Consider the following 27,841-nt stretch of genomic DNA (forward strand, 5'->3'; position numbering starts at 1 on the left):
GAGCAAAACTCCACTCCTCCTCAGTTTGGTAAGTGGAGATCTAGCACTTTAAGCGACTGGTAGTTCTTCTCTAAACTTTAGGTTTACACTTCGCGGGCAAGAGAAGTGACAGACCTTACTCGACTGATTTGTTAGATTTGAATTGTTGTTGACCGGCCCTTTTAATTTTAGTGCTTGTTGCTCGGGGAGCGGAAGGAGACTTGCTCATAGCAACAGGACCGTTTAGTGCGGCAGGTGAGTCTCAGCGATGTCGGTACCGTCTAGAGCTGTTGAGGGGAGGGAAGTGGGAGGATGGTGTTGACGGGAGGGAGGGTGGAAGGGATAGAGTGGTGTGTCCACTGGGTTAAAGTCCCTCACTAGGTACTACCCGCATATTAGCTGTCATGTGGGTTCAGGGCAATGCTGGGTTTCTGCCTGCCCACTGGGTGCTACCCACTCATTCAGCTGTCGCGGTGGGTTCAGGTGACACGCTGGGTGGTGCCGACTCGAGATGCGAACAGATATTGCAAGGGTGCAGGTGCAACCTGTTGGCAGTTCAGTCACAGGCTGCACACATAATTCACATGAAATAAAACGGGGAAAACGTGACTCAAAGCGAATGCTGTTGGCTCACTGGTGGCGTGCAGGGTGAGTGTTGGGCATTTAGTGGGTGGTGTGTAAGGTGGTTGTCCATTTACTGGGTGGCGCCTGGGGTGGGTGCCGGCCACTTACTGAGTGTGTAGGGTGAATATTGCTCAATTACTGGATGGTATGGAGAATAGGTGTTGCTTGCTGTGTGCCACAACTGGATACAAGTTGTTCCATTCCATTGCCTGCTGAAGTGGCTGGGTTAATGAGTGGATGCAAGTTTACAGGGTGTCGTCATGAATGAATGCTGTGAGAAGCAGATGCTGCCAACTTCTAGATAAACACATGCAACAATGTCATTGTGGCCTTTTGTTTCATTTTGACTCCATTGGCCCTGAGTCAGTGGATCCATTGGCTGGTGGAGTAACTTTCTCAAGTTTGCCTGCAGAAATTTGTCTCTTTCTGGTGACTTGTACATTAGACCATAAGACGTAGGAGAATTTGGCCATTTGGTGCATTGATTCTGCTCCACCATTCCATCATGGCTGATTTATTAACCCTCTCAATGCCATTCTCCAGCCTTGGCCCTGTATCCCTTCATGCCTTGTCCGATCCAGAATCTGTCAATATCTGCCTTAAATATACTTAAAGATTTGGCCTCCATAGCCACCTGTGGCAACAAATTCCACAGATAAACCACTCTGGCTAAGGAAATTCCTCCTTTTGACACCCTTAGTAATTAAGAATGTGATGGCATTGTCGTCGTTAACAGATCCACAGCAAATCCAATCCCAGTGCGGACTGGTGCTACAGCAGGCTCCATCACCACTCAATTTTCTCAGTGCTGTTCATTGTAATACTGCATCTCCCCTCCAGCAAGGTTCATTTTGCAGGGAGCTCATCTACAAGACAAGCAGGAAATTCATCTCCTCCACTCCAAAATCATAGTCATCAAAGCTTCAGTCATGGAATATGCCATTAATGCTTATGTATGCACAATGGAAATTAGAAGTCCATTACAGCACCAGTGATTAGCAATGGGGTTCAATTCCCTTCGCTGTCTGTAAGGAGTTTGTACATTCTCTCCGTGACCATGTGGGTTTCCTCACATAGTCTAAAGACATACAGTTTAGAGTTAGTAAGTTGTCGGATGTTATTTTGGCATGGTGACATTTGAGGGTTGCTACCACATTAATGTTGGTTGTCGACACAACTGATACGTTTCACTGCTTTGATGTATTGATGTATATGCAACAAATAAAAGTAATCTTTAATCTTCATTATGAGACTCTGAAAATGTGAACCACAATTCCTTTCTCAGAAGTCATCTTGCATTGTACAGATGTTGGTGATGAAATTAACATTATGTTCAGTGTGGCAGCACAGCATTTGGCTCTTTGAGGAAATGGGTATTAAAGATCAAGATCTGAAATGCAGAACAAAGCTCGTGGTCTACCAGTCATCATTAATTCCTACCCTTCTGTGCATTACTTCAGATGAATATCATCCAAACCTGCTCAGTTACAGCTTAACAAAGAAATACAATAGAATCAGTGAAAAAGTACATCCAAACAAAGACTGACAGGCAACCAATGCAAGAGAAGACATTGTATTTTGCAAATACAAAACAAAAGCAAATAATAAAAAATAAATATCAACGACCTCCACCACCCAAGCCATGATGTCTCTAGGCCAAAATCATAGTTTCCTAAGCCCAGTCTGTTCATTTCTACCTCAAGATCCTCAAACCTGCTCACTGCCCAGGTAGGCCCCTTGTCTCTGCCTACTCCTGCCCCACTGAACTCATGTCTGCATACCTCAACTCCATTCTATGACTTCACTTGCTCTCGATCTTCTCAACAACTTTCAATTCCCCGGCCCTGACCTCACTTTCACCATGGATGTCCAGTCCTGTACATTTCTACTCCCATTAAGAAACCCTTAACTCTTTCTCAACAAAAAACTCAACCAGTTTCCCTCCACCCCCGTCCTCCTCCATCTGGCAGAACTGGTCCTTGCCCTCAACAGTTTCTCCTTCAGCTCCTCCCACTTCCTCCAAATTCAAGGGATAGCCATGGGCACCTGTATAGGCCCCAGCTATGCCTTCCTTTTTATTGGTTACATGGAGCAGCCTGTATTCCAAGCTTTCCTTAGTAATGCTCCCGAACTCTTTCTGCTGGGATCACTCCCTCCGTGATTCCCTTGTCCATTTGTCCTTCCCCACTAAATCTCCCTCCTGGCACATATCCCTGCAAGCAGTAGTCCATTCACCTTCTCCCTCACCTCCACCAGCACCCCAAACAATCCTTCCAGGACAGGCAACAATTCACCTGCAAATCTGTTGGGGCTGTCTACTATATCTGGTGCTCCCGATGTGGCCTCCTCGACATTGATGAAACCTGACATAAACTGGGATACTGCTTTGTTAGGCACCTCAACTGCACTGGCATAACATGGAATTTCCCATTGGCCACCCATTTGAATCCCTATTCCCATTTCTGTTCTGATATGTCGATGCATGGCCTCCTCTTCTGCCATGTTGAGGCCACCCTCAGGATGGAGGAGGAACACCTTCTATTCCGTCTAGGTAGCCTCCAGCCTGAAGACATGAATATCGATTTTTCTCCTGGTATCTTTTTTCTTTTCCACTCCCCCTTCCCTCTTCTATTCCTCACTCTGGTCTCCTATCCCTTTTCCTCATTTGCCTATTACCTCCCCTGATGCCAATGCTTCTTCCCTTCCTCCCATGATCCACTCTCCTCTCCTATCAGATTCCTCCTTCCCCAGCCCTTTACCTTTCCCATTCACCTGGCTTCATCTATCCCCTTCTAGCTTGTCCTCCTTCCCCTCCACCCCCCCCCCACTTTTTGTTCTGATATAGTCCCCTTTCCTTTCCAGTCCTGAATGTCAATTCATTTCCATAGAAGCTGCCTGACCTGCTGAGTTCCTCCAGCATTTTGTGTGTGTTGCTCTGGATTTCCAACATCTAAAGAAACTCTTGTGTTTATGCTCTCTTCTCTCTGCTGCTATCAGGAAGGAGGTACAGGAACCTCAGGACCCACACTACCAGCTTCAGGAACAGTTGTTACCCCTCAGCCGTCAGGCTTTTGAACCAGAGGGGATAACTTCACTCACTCCTACACTGAACTAATTCCAATCTATGGACTCATTTTCAAGGACTCGTCTCAATATTTATTGCTTATTAGTTATTATTATTTAGTATTATTTCTCTTTTTATATTTGCAGTTTGTCTTTTTCACGTTGATTGCTTGTCCGTCTTTATTGTGTGCATTTTTCACTTTGCTGAATTTATTGTGTTTATTTATTTTCCTGTGAATGCCTGCAAGAAAATACATCTCAGGGCGACAACAATATGGTGACAATAAATTTCCTTTGAGAAAAGTAAATAAATAATACTGAGAACACGAGACAGCAATCAGGTCACTGCAACATTCTAGTTATTGCTATGATTTTAAATAAAAGGTTACTATGTTTGCTGATCTTTGAGTTCATCTCCCCAAGAATTTATGAGCTGCTGCCAAGTGAGGGGTACGTTCCACAGCAAAGCAGAGAGATATTAAATGATGAGGCTGGAATAACTAATCAAACAGCAAAGTGAGCTATAGGCTACACATTAATATCACCTGCAGCAGTAGTGCTCTGTTAATTTTGTATTATATTGTAGTAGCGCAGTCACTCAAGCCGAGTATGATATTCTCCAGTGGGTCCTTGTGGCTGTAGAAACTGATACACGATCCACATGTTATGGTGCGGTGTGGGCAGGAGTAAGTGGTGGCTGGTTATTTTGGTTGTTCAGTCTCCTTTCGCAGCTGCTGCTTTGTCTCTACGGCACAGTGGAAGTCATTCTCATGTAGTGCAACAGATTTCCTCCACTTGCACTATTACATGCAATGTCTTGCTGAATTTCTTCAGGCTGATTTGGGTGTTATCTTTCCTTTGCCCACTAGGGACTGCCTGACCTTCCTTAAACTGGTAGTAAAGGATCTTAGGGAGACATGAGTTAGGCATCTGGATAACACAACCTATCCATTAGAGTTGGTATTGCTTTCTCATGATGGAGATGCTGTTCATGTTGACCTTCTCCAGTACACTGGTGTTAGTGTGTCTGTCCGTCCTTCCAGCTGATCTTAAGACTCCTTTGGAATGATCTTTGGTGGTCCTGTATTGCTCCAGAGCTTTCAGGTGCCTGCTGTAGGATTGGACTCTGTAGTTCATGTTATGATTTGTTTCCAGTTGCTCCTTTTTGTTGCTATTTTGTGCGTTTTTGATTGAGGCGGACTGGCTCTGCAGCTTGCAGTCAATGAACGACAGTGCTGAATTGAACTGAATATTTCTGGACTGTTTCAATTACTTTTGCGGATGAAGTTTTATATTGTTTTTTGCCATTTGTTCCTTTATTTTGCGTGTTGTGGGTTGGATGTTTTTCCTTTGAATGGGTTCCATGGCTTCTTTGTTTCGTGGCCATGTGTGGGAAAATGAATCTCAGGGTTGTATACTTTAATAATAAATGTACTCTGAATCTAGGTGGTCCATGTTTTGGCTCCATACTGTAATGTAGGAAGGATGATTGCTCTATATACCAAAAGTTTTGTTTGGATCTGCAGAGCTTCAAAGACTCTGGTCCTTAATCTTGCACTGGCTCGACTAGCACTTCTCGGGCAGTGATTGATCTCTGAGATCGTATTGTATTGAGCAAAGACACAACTCTCAGTAGAAGAGTTATGCATCATGGATACAAACTAAAGCATGATTAAACTCGTGTTTTTGTGTGCTTTTTCCTGAAAATGTTGATAGGCTTTGATACCCATCTGGTGATTATTGACAGTTCTTCCTGGACTTTACAAGTTGGACCATGACAGCGACAACAGACAAAAGCCTGCTGTCAGCGGAGATGCAGGACGAGGATGCACTCTATGAACAACTGCTACTCCAGGTAAGCATATTTGTCCACCTTACGTGCTTCCTTGTGCAGACTGCCAGCTTTAGATCACATTTTTAAAAAACTGCCATTGATTCTACAAGCCTGGAATTTGAAATAGGGTAAGAATGGCAATGCAGTCTTAAAACGTAGACATGCAAGTCCAGCCCTGACAGTAAGCCTGCATACTGTGTAAAAGCATTCATCAGTTCAGTGTTATTTACAGAAAAGCATTTGCTTTCTGACTTTCTTTCTCCTCGATAGGCTGCAAAAGAGATGCAGAGTAAACTTCCAGCAACACAAGAATCTAAGCAGATCAGACCACAGCCAGGTAAGGATGATCAACAAATTCATAGAATTGGCATGTACACGTTATTTAAACCTTCCTTAACTTTTCTATTTGTTGGTATGGTAAAATAATCAGTTATTAATCACTGACATCTCTTTGGCAAATGGTTGTGGATTGCAGTCTCACTCAAGAGATGCACAAAAAGCTACAAGTCGCCCACCCTCCCTGGCTTTTCTCATGAATGAGGAAGGTTTAAAGGACGGATAGGTGTAGAGGGATTTGGGAGGGAATTCTAGAGCTTGGAATTAAGTCTGCTGTAGACTTTAGAGCACAGAAGATGCTCATAAAAGTGATCCCTGAAATGTAAAGTTTAACATATGAGGAGTATCTGATGGCTCTAGGCTACTTGCTGGAGTTTAGAAGAATGAGGGTGGATCTCACTGAAACCTATTGAATATTGAAAGGCCTGGATAGAGTAGACATTGAGATGATGTTTTCTATAGTGAGGGAATCTAGAACCAGAGGGCTCAACAGAAGAATACATTCATCCCTTTAGAAAGGAGATAAGGAAGAATTTTTGTAGCCAGAGGGTGGTGAATCTATGGACTTCTTTACAACAGATGGCTGTGGAGACCAAGTCATTGGGTATATTGACAGGTTCTTGATTAGTAAGAGCATCAAAGGTTATGGAAAGAAGGCAGGAGATTGAAAGGGATAATAAAAGAGCCATGATGGAATTGTGAAGCAGGCTCAATGGGCCAAATAGCCTAATTCTGCTCTTGTGTCTTATAGTCTTATGGTATGGTTGTGGTAAAGGGAAGTCTTTTGATTCAGATGGCTTGTACTGATGGAAATTACTTTACAAAATAAATCACCTTTTCACAGGATTCTGTGTGAAGACAAAGACGAGAAGCAGCGAGAAGGTTTTCGTTAACGTTTGCAAGTCCGATGAAATCCCACCTCCTCCAGATTTGTCTGAGGAGGACTTAGTGACCTTGTTGGAATCAGAAGATCCTTCAGGATACCGGATTCCCATGAGCCTCGGCGAACCTCATGCCGAAGTTGACAACAGTAGGTATTGGTGCAACAGGACAGGCGGAAAAAGTTGATATTGAATAAACACTCTCCTCTCCTCCCAGCCTTTCAGTGTGGCCACAGTCTGCAGCTTGAGGAGATCCCAGAGTCAGTCGTAGGTTTGTGCTGAGTTCAGTGTCTCCTTCAGATTAGGGCAACATTGGACATGGAGATTATTAATTTCCTGCCTCATGGCCAATCCTGTATGGTAAGCCCAGCCAACATGCTAGTGGCAGCTATTAAAGAGGAGGAGTGTGTCAGTGTGACATGAGTCGTAGAGCACTAAAGCCCAGAATCATTCTGGCTTCTTCCCCTTCCTTTCTAGTCCTGATGAAAGCTCTTTATTCTCCTCCGGTGATGCTGCATGACCTGCTGAGTCCCCATAACATTTTGTGTGTGTAGCACAGAAGTAGGCTATTTGCACCCCGCAAACTGTGATGAACTGTTACTCTGTCTAGTCCCATCGACCCACATCTGAATCATACCCCTACGTGCCCCTCCCATCCATTGACTTGTCCAGGCTTCTCTTAAATGTTGCAGTTGAACCCACATTCACCACTTCTACTGGCAGCTTATTCCAGCCTCTGAGTGAAGAAGTTCTCCTTAGATTCCGCTTAAAGCATTTCATCATTCACACTTAAACCTGCAGCCTCTAGTTCTAGTCTTGCCGTAACTCAGTGGAGAAAGGCTGCTTGCATTTGCCCTATCTATAACCTTCATAATTTTGTAGAGCCCTATCAAATCTCCCCTCATTCTCCTACACTCCAGAGACGAAAGTCATAACCTTTTGAATCTTTCATGTAACATCGGGGCAAAAACAAATTATCCGGAAAGAAGCAACTATGTGATATTTAAAGGCAACACCCCCCCCCCAACTCTCAGCACCAGCCACATCTTCCCCTCCCCCCCACTCTCAGCACCAGCCACATCTTCCCCTCCCCCCCACTCTCAGCACCAGCCACATCTTCCCCCACGCCCCCCACTCTCAGCACCAGCCACATCTTCCCCTCCCCCCCACTCTCAGCACCAGCCACATCTTCCCTCCCCCCCCACTCTCAGCACCAGCCACATCTTCCCCTCCCCCCCACTCTCAGCACCAGCCACATCTTCCCCTCCCCCCCACTCTCAGCACCAGCCACATCTTCCCCTCCCCCCACTCTCAGCACCAGCCACATCTTCCCCTCCCCCCCACTCTCAGCACCAGCCACATCTTCCCCCACGCCCCCCACTCTCAGCACCAGCCACATCTTCCCCTCCCCCCCACTCTCAGCACCAGCCACATCTTCCCCTCCCCCCCACTCTCAGCACCAGCCACATCTTCCCCACGCCCCCCACTCTCAGCACCAGCCACATCTTCCCCTCCCCCCCACTCTCAGCACCAGCCACATCTTCCCCCACGCCCCCCACTCTCAGCACCAGCCACATCTTCCCCCACGCCCCCCACTCTCAGCACCAGCCACATCTTCCCCTCCCCCCCACTCTCAGCACCAGCCACATCTTCCCCTCCCCCCCACTCTCAGCACCAGCCACATCTTCCCCCACGCCCCCCACTCTCAGCACCAGCCACATCTTCCCCTCCCCCCACTCTCAGCACCAGCCACATCTTCCCCTCCCCCCCACTCTCAGCACCAGCCACATCTTCCCCTCCCCCCCCCACTCTCAGCACCAGCCACATCTTCCCCTCCCCCCCACTCTCAGCACCAGCCACATCTTCCCCTCCCCCCACTCTCAGCACCAGCCACATCTTCCCCTCCCCCCCACTCTCAGCACCAGCCACATCTTCCCCCACGCCCCCCACTCTCAGCACCAGCCACATCTTCCCCCACGCCCCCCACTCTCAGCACCAGCCACATCTTCCCCTCCCCCCCACTCTCAGCACCAGCCACATCTTCCCCTCCCCCCACTCTCAGCACCAGCCACATCTTCCCCTCCCCCCCACTCTCAGCACCAGCCACATCTTCCCCTCCCCCCCACTCTCAGCACCAGCCACATCTTCCCCTCCCCCCCACTCTCAGCACCAGCCACATCTTCCCCTCCCCCCCCCACTCTCAGCACCAGCCACATCTTCCCCTCCCCCCCCACTCTCAGCACCAGCCACATCTTCCCCACGCCCCCCACTCTCAGCACCAGCCACATCTTCCCCTCCCCCCCACTCTCAGCACCAGCCACATCTTCCCCTCCCCCCACTCTCAGCACCAGCCACATCTTCCCCTCCCCCCCACTCTCAGCACCAGCCACATCTTCCCCCACGCCCCCCACTCTCAGCACCAGCCACATCTTCCCCTCCCCCCCACTCTCAGCACCAGCCACATCTTCCCCTCCCCCCCCACTCTCAGCACCAGCCACATCTTCCCCTCCCCCCCACTCTCAGCACCAGCCACATCTTCCCCTCCCCCCCCACTCTCAGCACCAGCCACATCTTCCCCTCCCCCCCACTCTCAGCACCAGCCACATCTTCCCCCACGCCCTCCACTCTCAGCACCAGCCACATCTTCCCCCACGCCCCCCACTCTCAGCACCAGCCACATCTTCCCCTCCCCCCCACTCTCAGCACCAGCCACATCTTCCCCCACGCCCCCCACTCTCAGCACCAGCCACATCTTCCCCTCCCCCCCCACTCTCAGCACCAGCCACATCTTCCCCTCCCCCCCACTCTCAGCACCAGCCACATCTTCCCCTCCCCCCCACTCTCAGCACCAGCCACATCTTCCCCTCCCCCCCACTCTCAGCACCAGCCACATCTTCCCCACGCCCCCCACTCTCAGCACCAGCCACATCTTCCCCTCCCCCCACTCTCAGCACCAGCCACATCTTCCCCTCCCCCCCACTCTCAGCACCAGCCACATCTTCCCCTCCCCCCCACTCTCAGCACCAGCCACATCTTCCCCTCCCCCCCACTCTCAGCACCAGCCACATCTTCCCCTCCCCCCCCACTCTCAGCACCAGCCACATCTTCCCCTCCCCCCACTCTCAGCACCAGCCACATCTTCCCCCACTCTCAGCACCAGCCACATCTTCCCCCACGCCCCCCACTCTCAGCACCAGCCACATCTTCCCTCCCCCCCACTCTCAGCACCAGCCACATCTTCCCCTCCCCCCCACTCTCAGCACCAGCCACATCTTCCCCTCCCCCCCACTCTCAGCACCAGCCACATCTTCCCCTCACCCCCCCCACTCTCAGCACCAGCCACATCTTCCCCTCCCCCCCACTCTCAGCACCAGCCACATCTTCCCTCCCCCCCCACTCTCAGCACCAGCCACATCTTCCCCCACGCCCCCCACTCTCAGCACCAGCCACATCTTCCCCCACGCCCCCCACTCTCAGCACCAGCCACATCTTCCCCTCCCCCCCACTCTCAGCACCAGCCACATCTTCCCCTCCCCCCCCACTCTCAGCACCAGCCACATCTTCCCCCACGCCCCCACTCTCAGCACCAGCCACATCTTCCCCTCACCCCCCCACTCCAGCACCAGCCACATCTTCCCTTCCCCCCCACTCTCAGCACCAGCCACATCTTCCCCTCCCCCCCCCACTCTCAGCACCAGCCACATCTTCCCCTCCCCCCCCACTCTCAGCACCAGCCACATCTTCCCCTCCCCCCCCACTCTCAGCACCAGCCACATCTTCCCCTCCCCCCCCACTCTCAGCACCAGCCACATCTTCCCCTCCCCCCCACTCTCAGCACCAGCCACTTCTTCCCCTCCCCCCCACTCTCAGCACCAGCCACATCTTCCCCTCCCCCCCCCACTCCAGCACCAGCCACATCTTCCCCTCCCCCCCCACTCTCAGCACCAGCCACATCTTCCCCTCCCCCCCCCCACTCTCAGCACCAGCCACATCTTCCCCTCCCCCCCACTCTCAGCACCAGCCACATCTTCCCCTCCCCCCCACTCTCAGCACCAGCCACATCTTCCCCTCCCCCCCCACTCTCAGCACCAGCCACATCTTCCCCCACGCCCCCCACTCTCAGCACCAGCCACATCTTCCCCTCCCCCCCTCTCAGCACCAGCCACATCTTCCCCTCCCCCCCCACTCTCAGCACCAGCCACATCTTCCCCTCCCCCCCTCTCAGCACCAGCCACATCTTCCCCTCCCCCCCCACTCTCAGCACCAGCCACATCTTCCCCTCCCCCCCCACTCTCAGCACCAGCCACATCTTCCCCTCTCCCCCACTCTCAGCACCAGCCACATCTTCCCCTCTCCCCCACTCTCGGCTTTCTGCAGGGATTGCTCCCTACGCGACTCCCTTGTCCATTCATCCCCCCCCCATCCCTCCCTACCGACCTCCCTCCGGGCACTCATCCCTGCAAACGGAAGAAGTGCTACACCTGCCCCCACACTTCTTCCCTCACCACCATCCCAGGCCCCCGACAGTCCTTTCAGGTGAGGCACCACTTCACCTGCGAGTCAACTGGGGTGATATACTGTATCCGGTGCTCCCGATGTGGCCATTTATACATTGGGGAGACCCGCTGCAGACTGGGAGACCGTTTCGCCGAACACCGGCGCTCGGTCCTCCAGCAGTGGCGGGATCTCCCTGTGGCCACTCACTTCAATTCCACAGACCACTCCCACTCCGACATGTCTGTCCAAGGCCTCCTCTACCGTCAAGATGAGGCCACATGCAGGTCGATGGAGCAATACCTTAGCTCCCGCTTAGGTAGCCTCCTTCCTGCCGGCATGAACATCCAACTCACAGACCTCCGTTGATACCCCTGCCCCCCCTCTTACCCCCATCCCTATCTATTATTTTAGTCTGGTTCTCTTTCTCTCTCTTTTCCCCCTCACTGTAATCTCTCCCTCCAGCACTACCTTTCTTTCTCTTTTATTTCCCATAATTCTCCACCTTCCCCCAGCCCATTTCCCTCCAGCCTATCACTTCCTAGCTCTCTACTTTATCCCTCCCCCCACTTCTTATCCTCGCTCGACCATTCCATGTTACTTCACTCCTGATGAAGGGTTTCAGCCGAAACGTCGTTATTACTTCCTCCCATAGATGCTGTCTGGCCTGCTGAGTTCTGCCAACATTTTGTGTTTTTTTATGTGATATTTAAATTGTTTTTATTTTGCAGGTGGTAATGGATGTACTGCATATGACATTGTCATCAATTCTAAATTTTACAACAAAATTCAGGTAGGATATAACTCACATTTCCAGTATCAAGCACTTGTTTTTCATTTTACCGATGCGTGAGTAATAATTACACCAGGGAAGCAGTAGCACAGAGGTCAATGTTCATCACAATTTGTAAATGGCCACACGCAGTTCAACAGTATAACTTCCCAGAATGGAAATTTCATTGTCAATCAAGTTTGGTGTCTTGACTGCTCTGAGTGTCTGTGATTGATAATATGCACAGAATTTATACTCTGATAGGGTCCACCTGTACATAATAAATGGACCACTGAATATATGTTCGTGGTCTTCAGTTGCTGTAGCCCATCCACTACAAGGTTCAATGTGTTGTGCATTCAGAGATGTTCTTCTGCACATCACTGTTGTAAGATGTGGTTATCTGAGTTACTGTCAGCTTAAATCAGTCTGGCCATTCTCCTCTGACCTCTCCTATTAACAAGGCGTTTTCACCCACAGAACTGCCATTCACGGGATTTTTTTTTTGTTTGGTTTTTGCACCATTCACTGAGAACTCTAGAGACTGTTGTACATGAAAATTCCTGGAGATCAGCAGTTTCTGAGATACTCAAAACGATCCTGTGGGGACCAGCAATCATTCAATGGTCAAAGTCACATTTCTTCCCCATTCTGAAGTTTGGGCTGAACAACAACTGAACCTCTTGACCAGGTCAGCATGCTTTTATGAATTAAGCTGCTGCCACGTGATTGGCTAATTAGATATTTGCATTAATAAGCAGGTGTACAGATTTACCTTATAAAGTGGCCATGAAGGGTATATGGGGTTGTACTTACTGCAATTTTCTGGAACAACAACTCTGCATTTATTGAGCGGAGCTGCTATTGTTTGTTTCCCCACTCTAAGTAGACAGTTTACTAACACAAACAACGAGATCTAGGTGTCCCTGTTCATCAGTCACTGAAAGTAAGTATGCAGGTACAGCAGGCAGTGAAGAAAGCTAATGGCATGTTGGCCTTCATAACAAGGGGAGTTGAGTATAGGAGCAAAGAGGTCCTTCTGCAGTTTTGGTCTCCAAGTTTGAGGAAGGACATTCTTGCTATTGAAGGAGTGCAGCGTAGGTTCACGAGGTTAATTCCCGGGATGATGGGACTGTCATATGTTAAAAGATTGGAGTGACTGGGCTTGCATACACTGCAATTTAGAAGGACGAGAGGGGATCTGATTGAAACATATAAGATTATTAAGGGATTGGATACGCTAGAGGCAGGAAACATGATCCCAATATTGTGGGAGTCCAGAACCAGAGGCCACAGTTTAAGAATAAAGGGCAGGCCATTTAGAACAGAGTTGAGGAAAAACTTTTTCACCCAGAGAGTTGTGGATCTGTGGAATGCTCTGCCTCAGAAGGCAGTGGAGGCCAATTCTCTGGATGCTTTCAAGAGTTAGATAGAGCTCTTAAAGGTAGTGGTGTCAAGGGATATGGGTAGAAGGCAGGAACAGGGTCCTGATTGTGGATGATCAGCCATGATCACAGTGAATGGCAGTGCTGGCTCGAAGGGCTGAATGGCCTACTGCACCTATTGTCTATTGTCCCCACCACAAACACATTGACTGTCTTAGTGTTGTCAATACTCTATATTGAAGATGGAGATTGACTGACTTGGGGTGGGAAGACTGTCTGTGTGTGGGTGGGATGGAGGAATGGGCTTGTTTTACTGTTGTTATGTTGCTATTGTTCTGCTGAACATTGTGGTCTTCTGGCAAGATGGCGCCGTTAAGTGGCGACTATTTGCACGTAGCTCCAATGGGAATCATTAAATATTCCTATTTAGGACTACAGCTGAAATCCACCCTGACACCCATAGGTACTTCAGTAAGCAACATTATTTTAAGACATTTTAAGTATCTATCGATGCTCAAAATTGACAACCCTTGGATGGTAGTCTTGGCTCATGAGTGCAGTTCCCATTTAGGAAAATTGAAAAGGGTATGGTCTACAAGTACAATTGAAACACAGAGGCTTTAGACTTCCACTCATGATTATCCTGCTGGAAACTAAAATAGAAGACCTCAAAGCAAGATTGCTCTACTATGGGGACATCAGTGACTGCTGTGTACTTTGCTTTATGGAAATATGGTTCACACCAGCAATTTCAGACACAGCACTGTAGCTCAGTGGCTTCTCTATTTGCAAAGGCAAGACAATTCAGTCTTCTAAAGGCAGAGGAGACAGAGTATACTTTATGAATAACTCATCGTGGTACAGATCTGTCTCAATCCTGCTCACCTGTCCTGGAACATATAGTGGTCAAATGTCGTCCATTTATCTGCCGAGGGAGTTTTCTGCCATCATCCTGGTAGCAGTGTACATTCCACTTCAGGCCCAAGTCAGACAGGCACTGAAGGAGTTCAGCAATGTAATCAGCAGGCATGAAACTGCGCATCCTGATGCCATTCCTATCATGTGGGAGATTTCAACTGGGCCAGCGTGAAGAAATCTCTGTACATCTACCACCAGCATATCACCCATGGAACCAAAAGGAGCCAACACTCTGGACTACTGTTATATCATCATCAAGAATGCTTACTGTGCCATCCTGCGCTCACACTTTGCAAAGTCCAATCACCTGTCTGTACTTCTACTCCCAGCGTATCGGTAGAGACTAATGACCGCAACACCAGTGTTGAGGACCAAGAAGGTATGGTTAAGGAAGGCGGAGGAGCACTTACAGGACCGCTTTGAGTCAGTGAACTGGACGTATTCAGGACTTCATCTTCAAGTGAATGAATACACCACAGTTGTCACTGACTTCATCAAGACCTATGTAGATTATTGTGTGCCTTCAAGAACATACCAGACATACCCAAACCAAAAGCCATGAATAAACCAGGAGATTCTTATTCTTATTTCCATTTGGCATGATTAACTTATTATTTAATTATTTATGGTTTTGTATTGCTATATTTCTTCACTATTCTTGGTTGGTGTGGCTGTAATGAAACCCAATTTCCCTCAGGATCAATAATGTCTGTCTGTCTGATTCATAGTTTGCTGATGGATAGACCTGTAGTGATCCAGAATTATACAAAAGTCCGGGTACAACCTACTAATTTAAGTCTATTGTAAGAGCGAAGAAACAATTCCAGTTGAGATTAGAGATGGAATTGGATGCGCATCAGCTCTGGTAGGGTTTGCAGGCCATTACTTCCCACAAAGCGAAACCTATCCTATTTTGCAGGTTCTGAAAGGGAGAATAAAGCTACACCTCTACAAATCTGGTGACCCTGTGATGTCGCTTGGAGGCTGACGTCAGAGCACCATTCAAGAGGGTGAACCTTTAAAAAGTGCCAGGCTCTGATGATGTTCCTGGTAGGGCTCTGAAAACCTGTGCCAACCAATCATTGGGAATGTTCAAGGACATCTTCAATCTCTCACTGCTGCAGTCAGAGCTTCCCACTTGCTTCAAAAGGGCAACAATCATATCAGTACCCCAGAAGAGCAGGGAGAGCTGCTTCAACGACTATTGCCCTGTGGCACTCACATCTACAGTGATGAAGTGCTTTGAGTGGTTGTTCAACTGCAATTTAGCAATTTCCACAATAGGTCTACAGCGGATGCAACCTTGTAGGATCTTTATTTGGCCTTGGATCACCTGGACAATAGTAATATTTACATAAGACTCAAAGCTTCAAAGATCTAAAGTATGCATGCAGAATACAGCGCTGAGATTTGTCTTCTCCAGCTATCCATAAAATACAGAGAACCTTAGAAGTTGTTGAAAGAAAGACATCAATTCCACCCCCCCCACACATAAAAACAGAAACAAAATCTTGCAATCCCCCCAAACCTCCCTCCCACCCCTGCATAAAAACTATCAGATCACCCACATGGAGAAACAACAGGAGTATCAAACCCAAAGCCCCCAGCCTGCCAATCGGCAACAAGAAAGAATGGGCGAGAACTCAAAATAGAACTGAAAGAGGCCAAAGTGAACTACAGTCCAATCCATAAATCTCAGAATTTTGATAACATCACCATCGGGACCCAGTGGCCCCTCCAAGGGCAGTGACCCGAGCAAGTGACCCCCCCCCCCCCAGCGGCCCCTCCGAGGTTGCTGTTGATTGACTACAGTTTAGTGTTCAACGCAATCATACCCTCAGTTCTAATCAACAAACTCCAAAACCTGGACCCCTATACCTCTCCCTGAAACAGGTTCCTTGACTTCCTCACCCAGGAGACCACAGTCTTTGCAGATCAGGAATAACATCTCCTCACTGACATCAATGCTGGCGCACCTGAAGGATGTGTGTTTAGTCCACTGCTCTACTCTCTCTACACCCACATTTGTCTGCCCAGGCATAGCTCAAACACCATCTATAAATGTTATGATGACACAACTATTGTTGGCAGAATTTGAAATACTGATGAGGAGGCGTACAGGAGCGAGTTGATTGGTGTCACAGCAACAACCCTATACTCAACGTTGGTAAGAGCAAGGAGATAATTGTGAACTTGAAGGGGAAGTTTTGAGGGAACACACATCAGTCCTCATCAAGGGATCAGAAATGGAAAGGGTGAGCAGTTTCAAGTTCCTGGATGTCAACATCTCTGAGGATCTATCTTGGGCCCTACATATTGATGTAATTACAGCGAAGGCATTACAGGGCTCTGCTTCATTAGGATCTTGTGAGAATTGGTATGTCACCAAAGATGCTCGCAAATGTCTAAAATGTACTGTGAAGAGCATTCTAACTGGCTGCATCACCCTCTGGCACGGAGGGGCCACTGCAGAGGATTGGGAAAAGCTGCAGGAAGTTGTAAACCCAACCAGTTCCATCATAGGCACTAGCCTCCCCAGAATCTGGACGCCTTTAAAAGAGGATGTTTCAAAAAGGTGGCATCCATCATTAAGCACCACCATTATCCAGGACATGCCATTGCTTCATTGCTCCCATCAATGAGGAGGTACAGGAGCCTGAAGACACACACTCAATTTACACACATCTAAAAGAAAACCTCCTGCACCAAACGGCAATTAAGCTGGCTAACTTAAAGCTCAGTGTTTGAATCCACTAGAGTGCTGTAATTTAATTAAAATTCATAATTGCTTATTTTAGACCATAAGATATAGGAGCAGAATTTGGCCATTTGGCCCATCGAGTCTGCTGCACGATTTCATCATGGCTGATCCATTTTTTTTCCCATCCCCAATCTGCCTTCCCCCTCTATCCCTTCCTGCCCTGACTAATGAAGAATCTATCAACCTCTGCCTCAAATATACATAAAGTTTTAGCCTTTACAGCTGCCTGTGGCAACGAATTCCACAGGTTCACCAATCTCTGATAAAGAGATTCCTCCTCATCTCTGTTCTAAAAGGATGGCTCTCTATTCTGAGGCTACGTCCTCTGGTCAGACTCTCCCTCCATAGAAAACATCCTCTCCACATCCACTCTATCAAGGACTTTAACTATTCCATAGGTTTAAATAGCCTATATTCATAGACTGATTGTATACAAAAGGTAATGCAAAATACTGGAGATGATGCTGACAGATTAACACTAATGTATCTTTATAGCCAAACAGAACATTGCACATGCAGTACCCTTGTCATTGTGATCCAATTTACTATCAGCAAAGCCCGTAGTATTGAAAATGGTGCAATCACAAGAGTTTAGATGTTAGTCTTTGTAGTTAACCAGTCTGTTTCATCAGTGCAGTGTATCTTTCAGATAACATGTTAAATCCCGTTGTTGCACGTTGTAACCTTTATCACTGCAGGCTCTGACAGGGTTTTTTGTACTTGCCTAGTGTCCTATGTGGATGATGCAGTTCGTTATGAAGTTATTAATTATGGGAGTTATCAATGCACATTTACTTTGACTAGTTTTAGATTTAGATTTATTTATCACATTTACATTGAAACAGTCAATGAAATGTGTTGTTTGCATTAACAATCAACACACCCAACGATGTGCTGGGTGGGGGGGGGAGGGTAACCCACAAGTGTTGTCACACATTCAATGGTTTGGGCCTTGTTCTCAGTGGGCATTATTCACTGTTCTTGGCAGAACAGCACAAAACACAACAGGAAACAAAACAACAGCAAAAAAAAAGACCCTATCCTCCCACCCACACGAAGATGGTCTTCCAACGCCAAGCCTCCAGTCTCCAGACTTTTGCCATTGGGCTTTGACCTCCAGAATTACAATCCACCTTCAGTATCAAACCTCAGGCTGGCCAGTGACAGGACCTCGAACTCTGGGCTCACCCACTCACTAGACCCACTTGCCCCCTGCTCACATGGATCTTTCATAAATGCCAAGACATTCCAACATCCTTGATAACTGTTGGAATACTTCAGAAGTAGGCCATTGTAGTTTCAAATGATCTTCAAATGACCTGTTCTCGCGGTTAAAGATCACGTAGCTTAAATTCTGCAGAACTCATCTTGTGTTCTCAACCCAAACCAATACATTATCTGGCTTTAATCACATTGCGCTTTGTAAGAAACTGTTGTGTGCAAAGTAGCTGTCGTGTTTCTATGTTGCAAGTACTCCCTTTATATTAAAGTGCATTAGATGTCCTGAGTTCTTGAAAAGCATTATATAAATGCAAGTCTTCTAATGTAGGGCAAGAAATTTAATATTAATTTTTAAAATTTTTTTCATACAGAACAATAAACTCTTCATGGAATTCTTTATTACTATCGGGTTTGAAGGATTAGAAAACAAGTATAACTTAGAGCTTTCCAGAGGTAGGAATTTTTAGATTGTCCTCAAGTTTTTTAAGATTTCTTGCTTGACTAAGCTTTTAAATAAAACATTACTTTCTGATCCACTTCTTGGAGCCTCCTAACCAAAGTGTGACATTCCTCAGCACATTTAATGATTTTTTTTCCACAAGAATAAACTTCATTCATGAAATGTATGGTACATTCATTCAAAGTAAAATTATTATCAAGGAACGTGCATGTCACCATATACTACCTTGAGATTCATTTTCTTGCAGGCATTTACAGGAATATAAAGAAACTCAATAGAATTTATGAAAAACTGTACTTAAAGACTGACAACCAATGTGCAAAAGAAGACAAATTGTGTGAATAATAAAAATTAAATAAAAGAAATTGGGAACATGATTGTAGAGTCTTTGAAAATGAGTCTTTAGGTTGTGTTCAGAGTTTAGGTGAGTAAAGTTATCCACACTGCTTCAGAAGTCTGATAGTTGTAAGGTAATAACTATTCCTGAATCTGGTGCTGTGTGACCTAAGGCTCCTATTCCTCCTGCACAATGGTAGTAGTGAGAAGAGAGCATGGCCTGAATGATTGTTATTCACTGCACATGATATATCACCCCTTCCCCCGGTGTCTCTTCTCCTTCCCTTTCTTCCATGACCCACTCTCTTGCAAGGAATCTTGATCCCACCAACTTCCTCATTAAGACCTTGCACCTTATTGTCTACCTGCACTGCGCTTTCTCTATAACTGAAACAATCTCCACTCTGTTATTGTTTACTCTTATGTCGATCCATATAAACAGTATGTTTGGTGAGTTCTTCACCATACCTTGATATAGTCGGCCTTCCTTATCCGCAGATTCCATATGTGCGGATTCAACCAACCGTGGATCGGGAAAACCCGGAAGTTCTCTCTCCAGCACTCGTTGCTTGAGCATGTACAGACTATTTTTTCTTGTCATTTTTCCCTAAACAATACAGTATAACAACTATTTACATAGCATTTACATTGTATTGGGTATTATAAGTAATCTAGAAAAGATTTAAAAGCACAGGCAGTCCCCAGGTTATGAATGAATTCCATTCCTGAGTCCGTCTTTAAGTCAGATTTGAAATCAGAACAGGTACATCCGGTATTATTTAGCGTTAGTCAAACGTTTTTCTTAGTATATAGTACATATTTTACCTTTCTATGCATATAAAACACTTAAGAAACATACGTATTTCAATACTTAAACCACTGTGTTGCTTAGTAATAACTGTAGCTTTCATCGGGGCAGGGCCTTTCACATTCTCCATTAAAATTGTTCCGATCGTTGACCGACTGTAGCCTAACACTTTTCCAGTGACCGATGGCGTTTCACTTCTTGCTGATCGCTTTATTACTTCCACCTTATTTTCAATCGCGATCGTGACTATTTTTGTGAACAGAAACACTGTGGATTCAGAGCTGCGCCGCCGGGTCCTAATGTCCACCGCACGGAAACATGTCAAATAAAGTCCGGGGTTCTACTGGGTCCTAAAGACCACTGCACTGATATGTTAAATAAGGGATTGAACATCCACGAATTTTGGTATCCGCAGGGGGTCCTGGAACCAATAAGGAGGGCCGACTGTACATGTGACAATGATAAGCAAATTTTTCAATTTGTGCTCTAAGATGTTCTGCACAAACTTTTCAGTGAGATACATGTGGCTACGGTACAGCCCAACTGATTGGAATGTCCTGCAGCATGGTGATCAGACCCAGTCTTTGTAACACGCAGTGGTTAGAACATCAATAGATATTGACACCTAAATGCTTGCATACCTAGGGTTTACACACAAAGTCATGCAGCCATCTAAATGAGTAGATTTTCCCTACCATCTCTTCCCCACCTTTCTCTAGAGATCCAGATGCAAGCCATCTTAAATCTTTTCTGAAATCACCCTATGTTGAAATGGTTCCATTTAATATCAGAGAATGTATATGGTATACAACCTGAAATTCTTTCTCTTCGCAGACATCCTCAAGACAGAAGAAAAACCCCAGAGAATGAATGAGAGAAAAATTTTACAGCCCTTAAGCCCCCCCACGCACAAGCAACAGCAAAGCATCAGCCCTCCTCTCTCTCCCTCCCCCCCACTTATTCCAGCAGGAAGCATCAGCCCCTCCTCACCACCAGCATGCAAGCAATCGCAAAGCTTGCATGCTGGTGAGACCATGATCTAACCCAGCACTTTGACATGCCATAAAATCTCTCTCTCTCTCTCTCCCTCTCTCCTCTCTCTCTCTCTCTCTCTCTCCTCTCTCTCTCTCTCTCTCTCCCCCCCCTCTCTCTCTCTCCCCCCCTCTCTCTCTCTCTCTCTCCCCACCCTCTCTCTCTCTCTCTCTCTACCCCCCCCCTCTCCCTCTCCCTCTGACCTTGGGGGGGGAGGAAACAATTGCACACTGCTGCACACTACACTAAAATTATCAGGGCTCTCTTATTTCATCTGGCTGAACTCCAATATTCCAGTTTGGGTTGTACAGCAGTTATTAGTAGTTATTAGTGCCAGTTCCCGGCACTGTCCATAAGGTGTTTGTATGTTCTCTCCGTGACCACATGAGTTTCCTTCCTCGTTCCAAAGATATATGAGCTAGTAGATTAATTGGTCACATGTAATAGGATGGTGCAGGGTCATTGGCCTAAAGAGCCTGTTGCTGTGCTGTATTTATAAATAAAAAAAATACAAGTTCCTATATCTGGGTCTAAACTCCAGTGATAAAAGGTGTTCCCACTATGTTATTGCAATCAGTAACAATTTTGTTCCTTCCTAGAATGGCGAATGTTGAAAAACAGGAAATTTCTGGGATCTGTAGCAGAACAGAACATCAGAACAAAATCAAAACCTATCATCCAGGAACTGAAATCCAGGTAATGCACAAAGAAAATAAAACTCATCTTAAGCAGCATCTTTCACAGCTTTAGTAAATTTATGGTAGTATGGATTTATTAAATAGCGCAGTGCAGTAAAACTCCATTAATCTTCAAGTTTCTGATGCTGTGTTGACAGAATTTCTGGATTCAATTCCCTTTTCATATTCAGGATCAAGTTGATTACCACTGATTTATATAACACAATATTTATTAATAAACCTCACCTTTTTTAAGAAGTTATGCAATAGTATAATAAATTCCCGCTGCTGTCTGTAAGGAGTTTGTACTTTCTCCCTGAGACTGTGTGGGTTTCCTCTGGGTACTCTGGTTTCCTTCCACAATCCAAAGACATACAGGTTAGGGTTAACAAGTTGTGGACATGCTATGTTCACAGAGGCATGGCAATACTTGCGGGCTGCCCCCAGGGCATCTCAGACCGTGTTTATCATTGACGCAAATGATGCATTTCACTCTACATTGTAGGGTCATAGAACACTACAGCACAGAAGCATCTAGTCTGTGCCAAACTATTGATCTGCCTGGTTCCATTGACCTGCACCCAGACCAACACCCTCCATACCTCTCCTATCCATGTACTTATCCAAATTTCTCTTAAATGTTGAAATCAAACCCTGCATCCTCCACTTCCACTGGCAGCTCGTTCCACCCTCTGTGAAAAATTTCCCCTTGTGTTCCCCTTAAATGTTTCACCTTTCACCCTTAACCCATGACCTCTAGTCATCACCCAGCCTCAGCTTGCATTTATAACCCTCATAATTTTGTATACCCCTATCAAATCTCCCTTCATTCTTCAACACTCTGTGGAATAAAATCCTAACATACTCAATCTTTCCCTATAATTCAGGTCAAGTCCTAGCAACGTCCTTGTATGTTTTGATGTGCATGTGAAAAACAAAGCTAATCTATTTTCCAGCAAGCCTGGTGTGCTTTAGGGAGTGTGAGATCAGGGACCAGCGAGTCAGAAAGAGTATCGAAAGGAGACTGTGTGATGGGGATGGTGGAGATGTGAACGGGGGCCTTTTATTTTAAAGGGAATTTGGGAATCAGCACTAGATGCCTAATTACCAAGATTTCCAAACGATCACTTAGCAGATTATTGGAGTTTTACCATTCTGTGCAAATCATAGAAGTATAGGAGAAACCTTCTTGTCATTGGTTCTTTCCTACCTCCCCCTTTCCCCATGACCTGATAGCATACAGAGAAAAGGAATAGCCGGAGGTGAGGTTGTACAACTGCTGCACATTCTGTTTTTATATGAAGATTAAAGCTATTTTTAAAAATATTGCATCAAAACCAACACTGTGTAATCACTAAACACCAATCATCCTATTTTATTTCACCAGCACCCAGTCCCCAGAAAGTGACACAAAGCCTCTTGTATCAGAAGTGGAAAGGTAAGAGTGCTTTATGTTTCTTCTGAGTAGGAGATGGTGATTACCTGTCAGGTGAACAGCAACCTGGGTTCAGTCCTGAGCTCGTGTGAAGCCTGTGTGGAGTTTGCACGTTCTCCCTCTGACTGCATGAGTTTCCCTCAAAATGCCCCAGGGTGGTTGATGTTCAGTACAGACAGGAGGTGCTGAAGGGCCTGTTTCGGTGCTGTGGGTCTTTACACTAGAATCGAGTATGTGAAGTACCCCAAGGTAGCAGATTCTCAATTCAGCCGGGCCTGGGGATTTGCCTCCATGCATGCACAGTTAGAATGTTTGTGAGGAACACACGCAAAGTGCTGAAGGAACTCAGCAGGTCAGGCAGCATCTGTGGAGTGGGAATAAGTGTTTCGAGCTGAGTTCTTTCATCGGAACTGGAAAGGAAGAAGGCAGAAGCCAGAATAAGAAGATTGGGGTGGGGGGGGGGGAGATAAATGCATAGGGAAGGGTGATGAAGTGAAAAGTGGGAACGCTAAAGGGCTGCTGAAGAAGGAATCTGATAGGAGAGGAGAGTGGACCATAGAAGAAAGAAAGGGAAGGAGGAGGGGCACTAGCAGGAGGAGGTGGGCAGGTGAGAAGAGAAAGTGTGAGAGGGGAGTCAGAATGTGGAAAGGGAAAAGAGAGGGAGGGAGAGAAATTACAGAAGTAAGAAAAACCAATGTTCATGTGAGGAATGTGTGTTGTTATATGACTATTAACTAAATTCTGTCTATTCTGGCAGAACTTGTGTGGAACCGGAATATATGATAGTGGCTGAGCCCGCAGACCGGCACCCCAGCTTTCTGGTAGCAAACGTTTCCTTGCCAAAAGTGGTTAGTATTAGATTTCCTGATTGTTGTGTTTTTGAGATGGCAAGGAATTCTCTGACACTTCACAGCCAAGATTAAGTTGTTAAGAGTAAGGATAATAATTATTTAAATCAATTTGTAACCAGATTTAATGGTGAAAGGCCAGTTCTGCATAGAATATTAGATCATAAGACATGGGAGCAGAATTAGGCCATTTGGCCCATTGTGTCTGCTCTACATAAAACTCTTGTATCAGATTAGTGATAAATAAGACATTCTGCAGATGCTGGAAATCCAGAGCAACACACAGAAAGTGCTGGAGGAACTCAGCAGGTCAGGCAGCATCTATGCAGAGGAACAAACAGTTGAAATTTTGGGTTTAAACCCTTCGTCAAGACCCTTGATGAAGGGTCTTGGCCCGAAACGCCGGCTTGTTTATTCATTAGTTTAGTGATGTGTTTTTATTAAGTGCAAGAACATCTCTGAGTCTGAAACCTGTAGATTCAGGTCTGCACCACAGTTCCACTGATCAGGGCAAATGCTCTACTGCAGTGTTGAGGGAATGCTGTATTATCAGAGATACTGGGGTTCAAAGACATAGAACACTACAGCACAAAAACAGGCTTTTCAGCCCAGTCCACACTGAAATGTTTTACTGCCTGATCCCATCGACTAGCACCTCAACCATAGCCCTCCATACCCCTTCCATCCATGTACGTTTCCAGATTTCTCTTACACGTTCCTCTGGCAGCCCGTTGCACTCTCACACCATCCTCTGAGGGAAGAAGTTCTCCCTTAGGTTCTCCTTTATATTTCACTTTTCAACCTTAATGGATGGCCCCTAGTAACACACGCAAATTGTTAGGGGGGCTCAGCAGGTCAGGCAGCATCGATGGAAAAGAGTAAAAAGTTGACGTTTTGGGCCGAGACCCTTCTTCAGGACTCTGTCTCTGACAGTATTCTAGTCTCACCCAGCATCAGTAGAAAAATCCTGCTTGCATTTACCCTTTCATTACTTTTCCACAAGCCTGTTCCCCTCATCCAGCCTGAACCTCTCTTCTATCCATTTTGTCAGTCAGTTTCTCCTGGGTCATTGACTCACAACTCTGCGACCTGAGTTCAATCCTGACTTCCCGTGGAGTTTTCATGCTCTCCCTGTTTAAAGAATGGGTTTTCTCCCAAGCTGTTTGTTCGGTTAGTCGACGGCTGTAGGTTTTCTCCAGTGTGCGGGGTGCGGAGAGATGACATGTTAGTGAGTGGGTGAAAGACCTGTTTCTGTGCTGTGTGACTCTGACTCCTGATCTTCACCCTTCCACATCATTCTACAGAGCTATAGAGTACTTTGCGTAGTGGTTACCGTTACACATTACAGCACCAGCGACCGGGGTTCATTTCCCGCCTTTGTCTGGAAGGAGTTTGTATGTTCTTCCCGTGACTGGGTGAGTTTTCTCTGAGTGCTCCGGTTTCCTCCCACAGTCCAAAGGTATACGGCTTAATTAGTCACATGGATGTAAAGGAAGGTGTAAGCCTTTTGGTCCAAAAGAGTCTGTTAAAGTGCTCTATCTCTAAATAAAATAAATGGAGCAATTAAGCAGAGAATCGGGCCCTCAGGCCCACCATATCCATGCCAACTGTTGAGTACTATCTGTACCAACCACATTCACCATCACATGGACCATAGGCTCTGGATGGTTCACTGATTCAAGTGCTGAACTGACTCCTTCTTTAATGTGGGAGGATCTGTCTGTACCACCCCTGGATCTCCCTGCCTTCCCCCGCCCTGCGGGTCTCCCTACCCCCCCACCCCGCTGATCTCCCTGCCCTCCACCCCATACCGCGGGTCTCCCTGCCCTCCACCCCATACCGCGGGTCTCCCTGCCATCACCCCCCCACGGGTCTCCCTCCTCCCCCACCCCACGGGTCTCCCTAACCTCCCCTCATAGGTCTCTCTATCCTTGTTTACTTAGTGCTACAGTGTGGAATAGCCCCTCTGGGCCTTCAAGCCATGCTGCCCAGCAACCCATCAATTTAACCCAAGCCTAATCATGAGGCAATTTACAATGACCAATTAACCCACTATCCGGTATATCTTTGGAGTGCAGGGAGAAAACAGAGCACCCACACACACACGGGAAGGAACATACAAACTTGCTTACAGAGGACACCAGAATTGAACTCTGAGTTCCCCACGCCCTGAGCTGTAATAATGCCAAGCTAACCACTGTTACTGTGATGCCCCACAGGCCTTTCTGCCCTCTTCCCCAATTTCTCTGTAATGAAGAAGTTTTGTTTTAATCACAAACTGTTCCCAGTGCTGAAAGGTTGGTTCTGTAAACTTCTCAGCAGTTCTTCATCAGATAGGGACGAATTGGATTGCTTTCCCAAAGCATGAACACAGACCCTACAAGCAAAATGATCCAGTGTTGTGCAATTCTGTAACTTTAAGCTCTCTCTGTATGACAGGATTCAGCAGGATCATTGCTGCTTGACCTGGGGGAGGACCGGATCGTATTGTGGGCTAGGCCAGAGCTTTATCACCTCGACATTTACATCCCCTACAACATAGTCCCAGAGGAAAGTTGCTCTCAGTTCAACAGAAATACCAGGGTAAGTAAAGTCTATTGCTTGGGCAGTGTGCCACCCTGGCAGTCAATTGATTGTAACACACACAAAGGACATGAGATAGTCATCAAAATACAACCTAGGTTTAAACTACAGAAGCAAGAAACAGCACATACATGAACAAGAGATGGCAATGGTTAAGCAAGATTCATTCTCTTTTCCTGGGTGTCTGCTTCCAAAGTACAGCTGCTAGCAGAGAGGCAAACACTACTGGGCAGAAGTTAACTGTTCCTCCTGATTTACAGTTTATGGCACAATTTACAAGAAGAGAAAGGCACAAAGGTCCACTCTGGAGTGATGATAATTGGTTTATTATTGTCTTGTGAAAAACTTCTGTTTTATGTGCCAACCATCCAGATCATTCCATGCACAAGTACATTGGTTATTACAAATTGAAAGGCCTAAATATAGTGGATAAGGCAAGGATGTGTTCAATAGCGGGAGAGTCTAGGGCCAGAGGGCACAGATTCAGAACAGAAGGATGTCCCTTTGGAACAGAAATGAGGAGGAATTTCTTTAGCAAGAGGGTGGTAGATCTGTGGAATTCATTGCCACATACAGCTATGGATGGTACTTTCTTGATTAGTCAGGGTATCAAAGGTTACAGGGAAAAGGCAAGAGAGTGGAGTTGATTGGGATAATAAATCAGCATACTCAGTGGGCTAAATGGCCTAATTCTGCTCTTATATTTTATAGTGTTATGAAAACAGTACTGGAATGTAGAATATGATTTTACAGTTACAGAGAAAGTGCAGGGGCCACAACGAGGTAGACAGAGTTATTAACTTCATCTTTATCATTTAAGAGGTTTGTTCAAGAGACTACTAACAACATAGGCAGTGTGTGCAGTAGCAGAGTGGAAATATTCTAATTTCTCTACCATTCTTGGCAGGTTCTGACTATAACGATGCCCGTGCAGTCACCATAATACTGAATGCTTCCAGGAACCAACGAGACTAATGAAGAGCAGACAACTAGGACTTCCTTCCATCCCTGAGTGTTCGCTTTGAACGTGTCACTTTTCTGTACAATACATGCCATTCATTATTATTTTCACAATGTAGTAATTGTGTTTTCAAATTAGTTTCAATCAGATCGATCGAGTTATTGCTCTTTATTTCACCATTATCCCAAGTCACGACCACAGACCACCAGCTGGTGTGTGGCCAGGTTGCCACTACATACATATACAGAAGATATTAACAGGCAAAGCTGCTCAGCTACTTCACAGCAGAGGGCTGGTTGGCTATGCTCAGTACAATCTTACTGCAATCACGATAAGTGATTCAGAGGCAGCATGTTGGCTAATTGTACAAATGCACAGTGGACACATCTACCTTTGTGGCAAGGACACGGTTTTAAGTTGGGCCTGTTTACTG

General features: G+C 46.4%; 1 protein-coding gene across 4 annotated transcripts; it reads left to right on the forward strand.

Annotated features, from left to right (window-relative positions):
* Window positions 1–7: 7 nt before the first annotated feature.
* On the forward strand, window positions 8–27,521 carry pih1d1 (PIH1 domain containing 1). 4 transcript variants are annotated; one of them, XM_059953981.1, is made up of 12 exons: window positions 14–28; window positions 172–234; window positions 5,383–5,521; window positions 5,771–5,837; window positions 6,681–6,866; window positions 11,943–12,004; window positions 18,640–18,721; window positions 21,504–21,600; window positions 22,969–23,019; window positions 23,774–23,864; window positions 26,304–26,447; window positions 27,355–27,521. In XM_059953981.1, exons 3-12 carry the CDS (start codon window positions 5,441–5,443, stop codon window positions 27,388–27,390), a joined length of 897 nt encoding a protein of 298 aa, XP_059809964.1. In that variant the 5' UTR covers window positions 14–28; window positions 172–234; window positions 5,383–5,440; the 3' UTR covers window positions 27,391–27,521. The 4 variants fall into 4 exon arrangements, with proteins under 4 accessions (XP_059809965.1, XP_059809964.1, XP_059809967.1 ...); XM_059953982.1 differs by lacking the exon at window positions 172–234 and having other exon boundaries at window positions 8–28; XM_059953983.1 differs by lacking the exon at window positions 14–28 and having other exon boundaries at window positions 189–234; window positions 5,414–5,521.
* The last annotated feature ends 320 nt before the right edge of the window (window positions 27,522–27,841 follow it).

The sequence above is a fragment of the Hypanus sabinus genome, chromosome 29 (genome assembly GCF_030144855.1).
Source record: "Hypanus sabinus isolate sHypSab1 chromosome 29, sHypSab1.hap1, whole genome shotgun sequence".
Classification (NCBI taxonomy): Eukaryota; Metazoa; Chordata; class Chondrichthyes; order Myliobatiformes; family Dasyatidae; genus Hypanus; species Hypanus sabinus.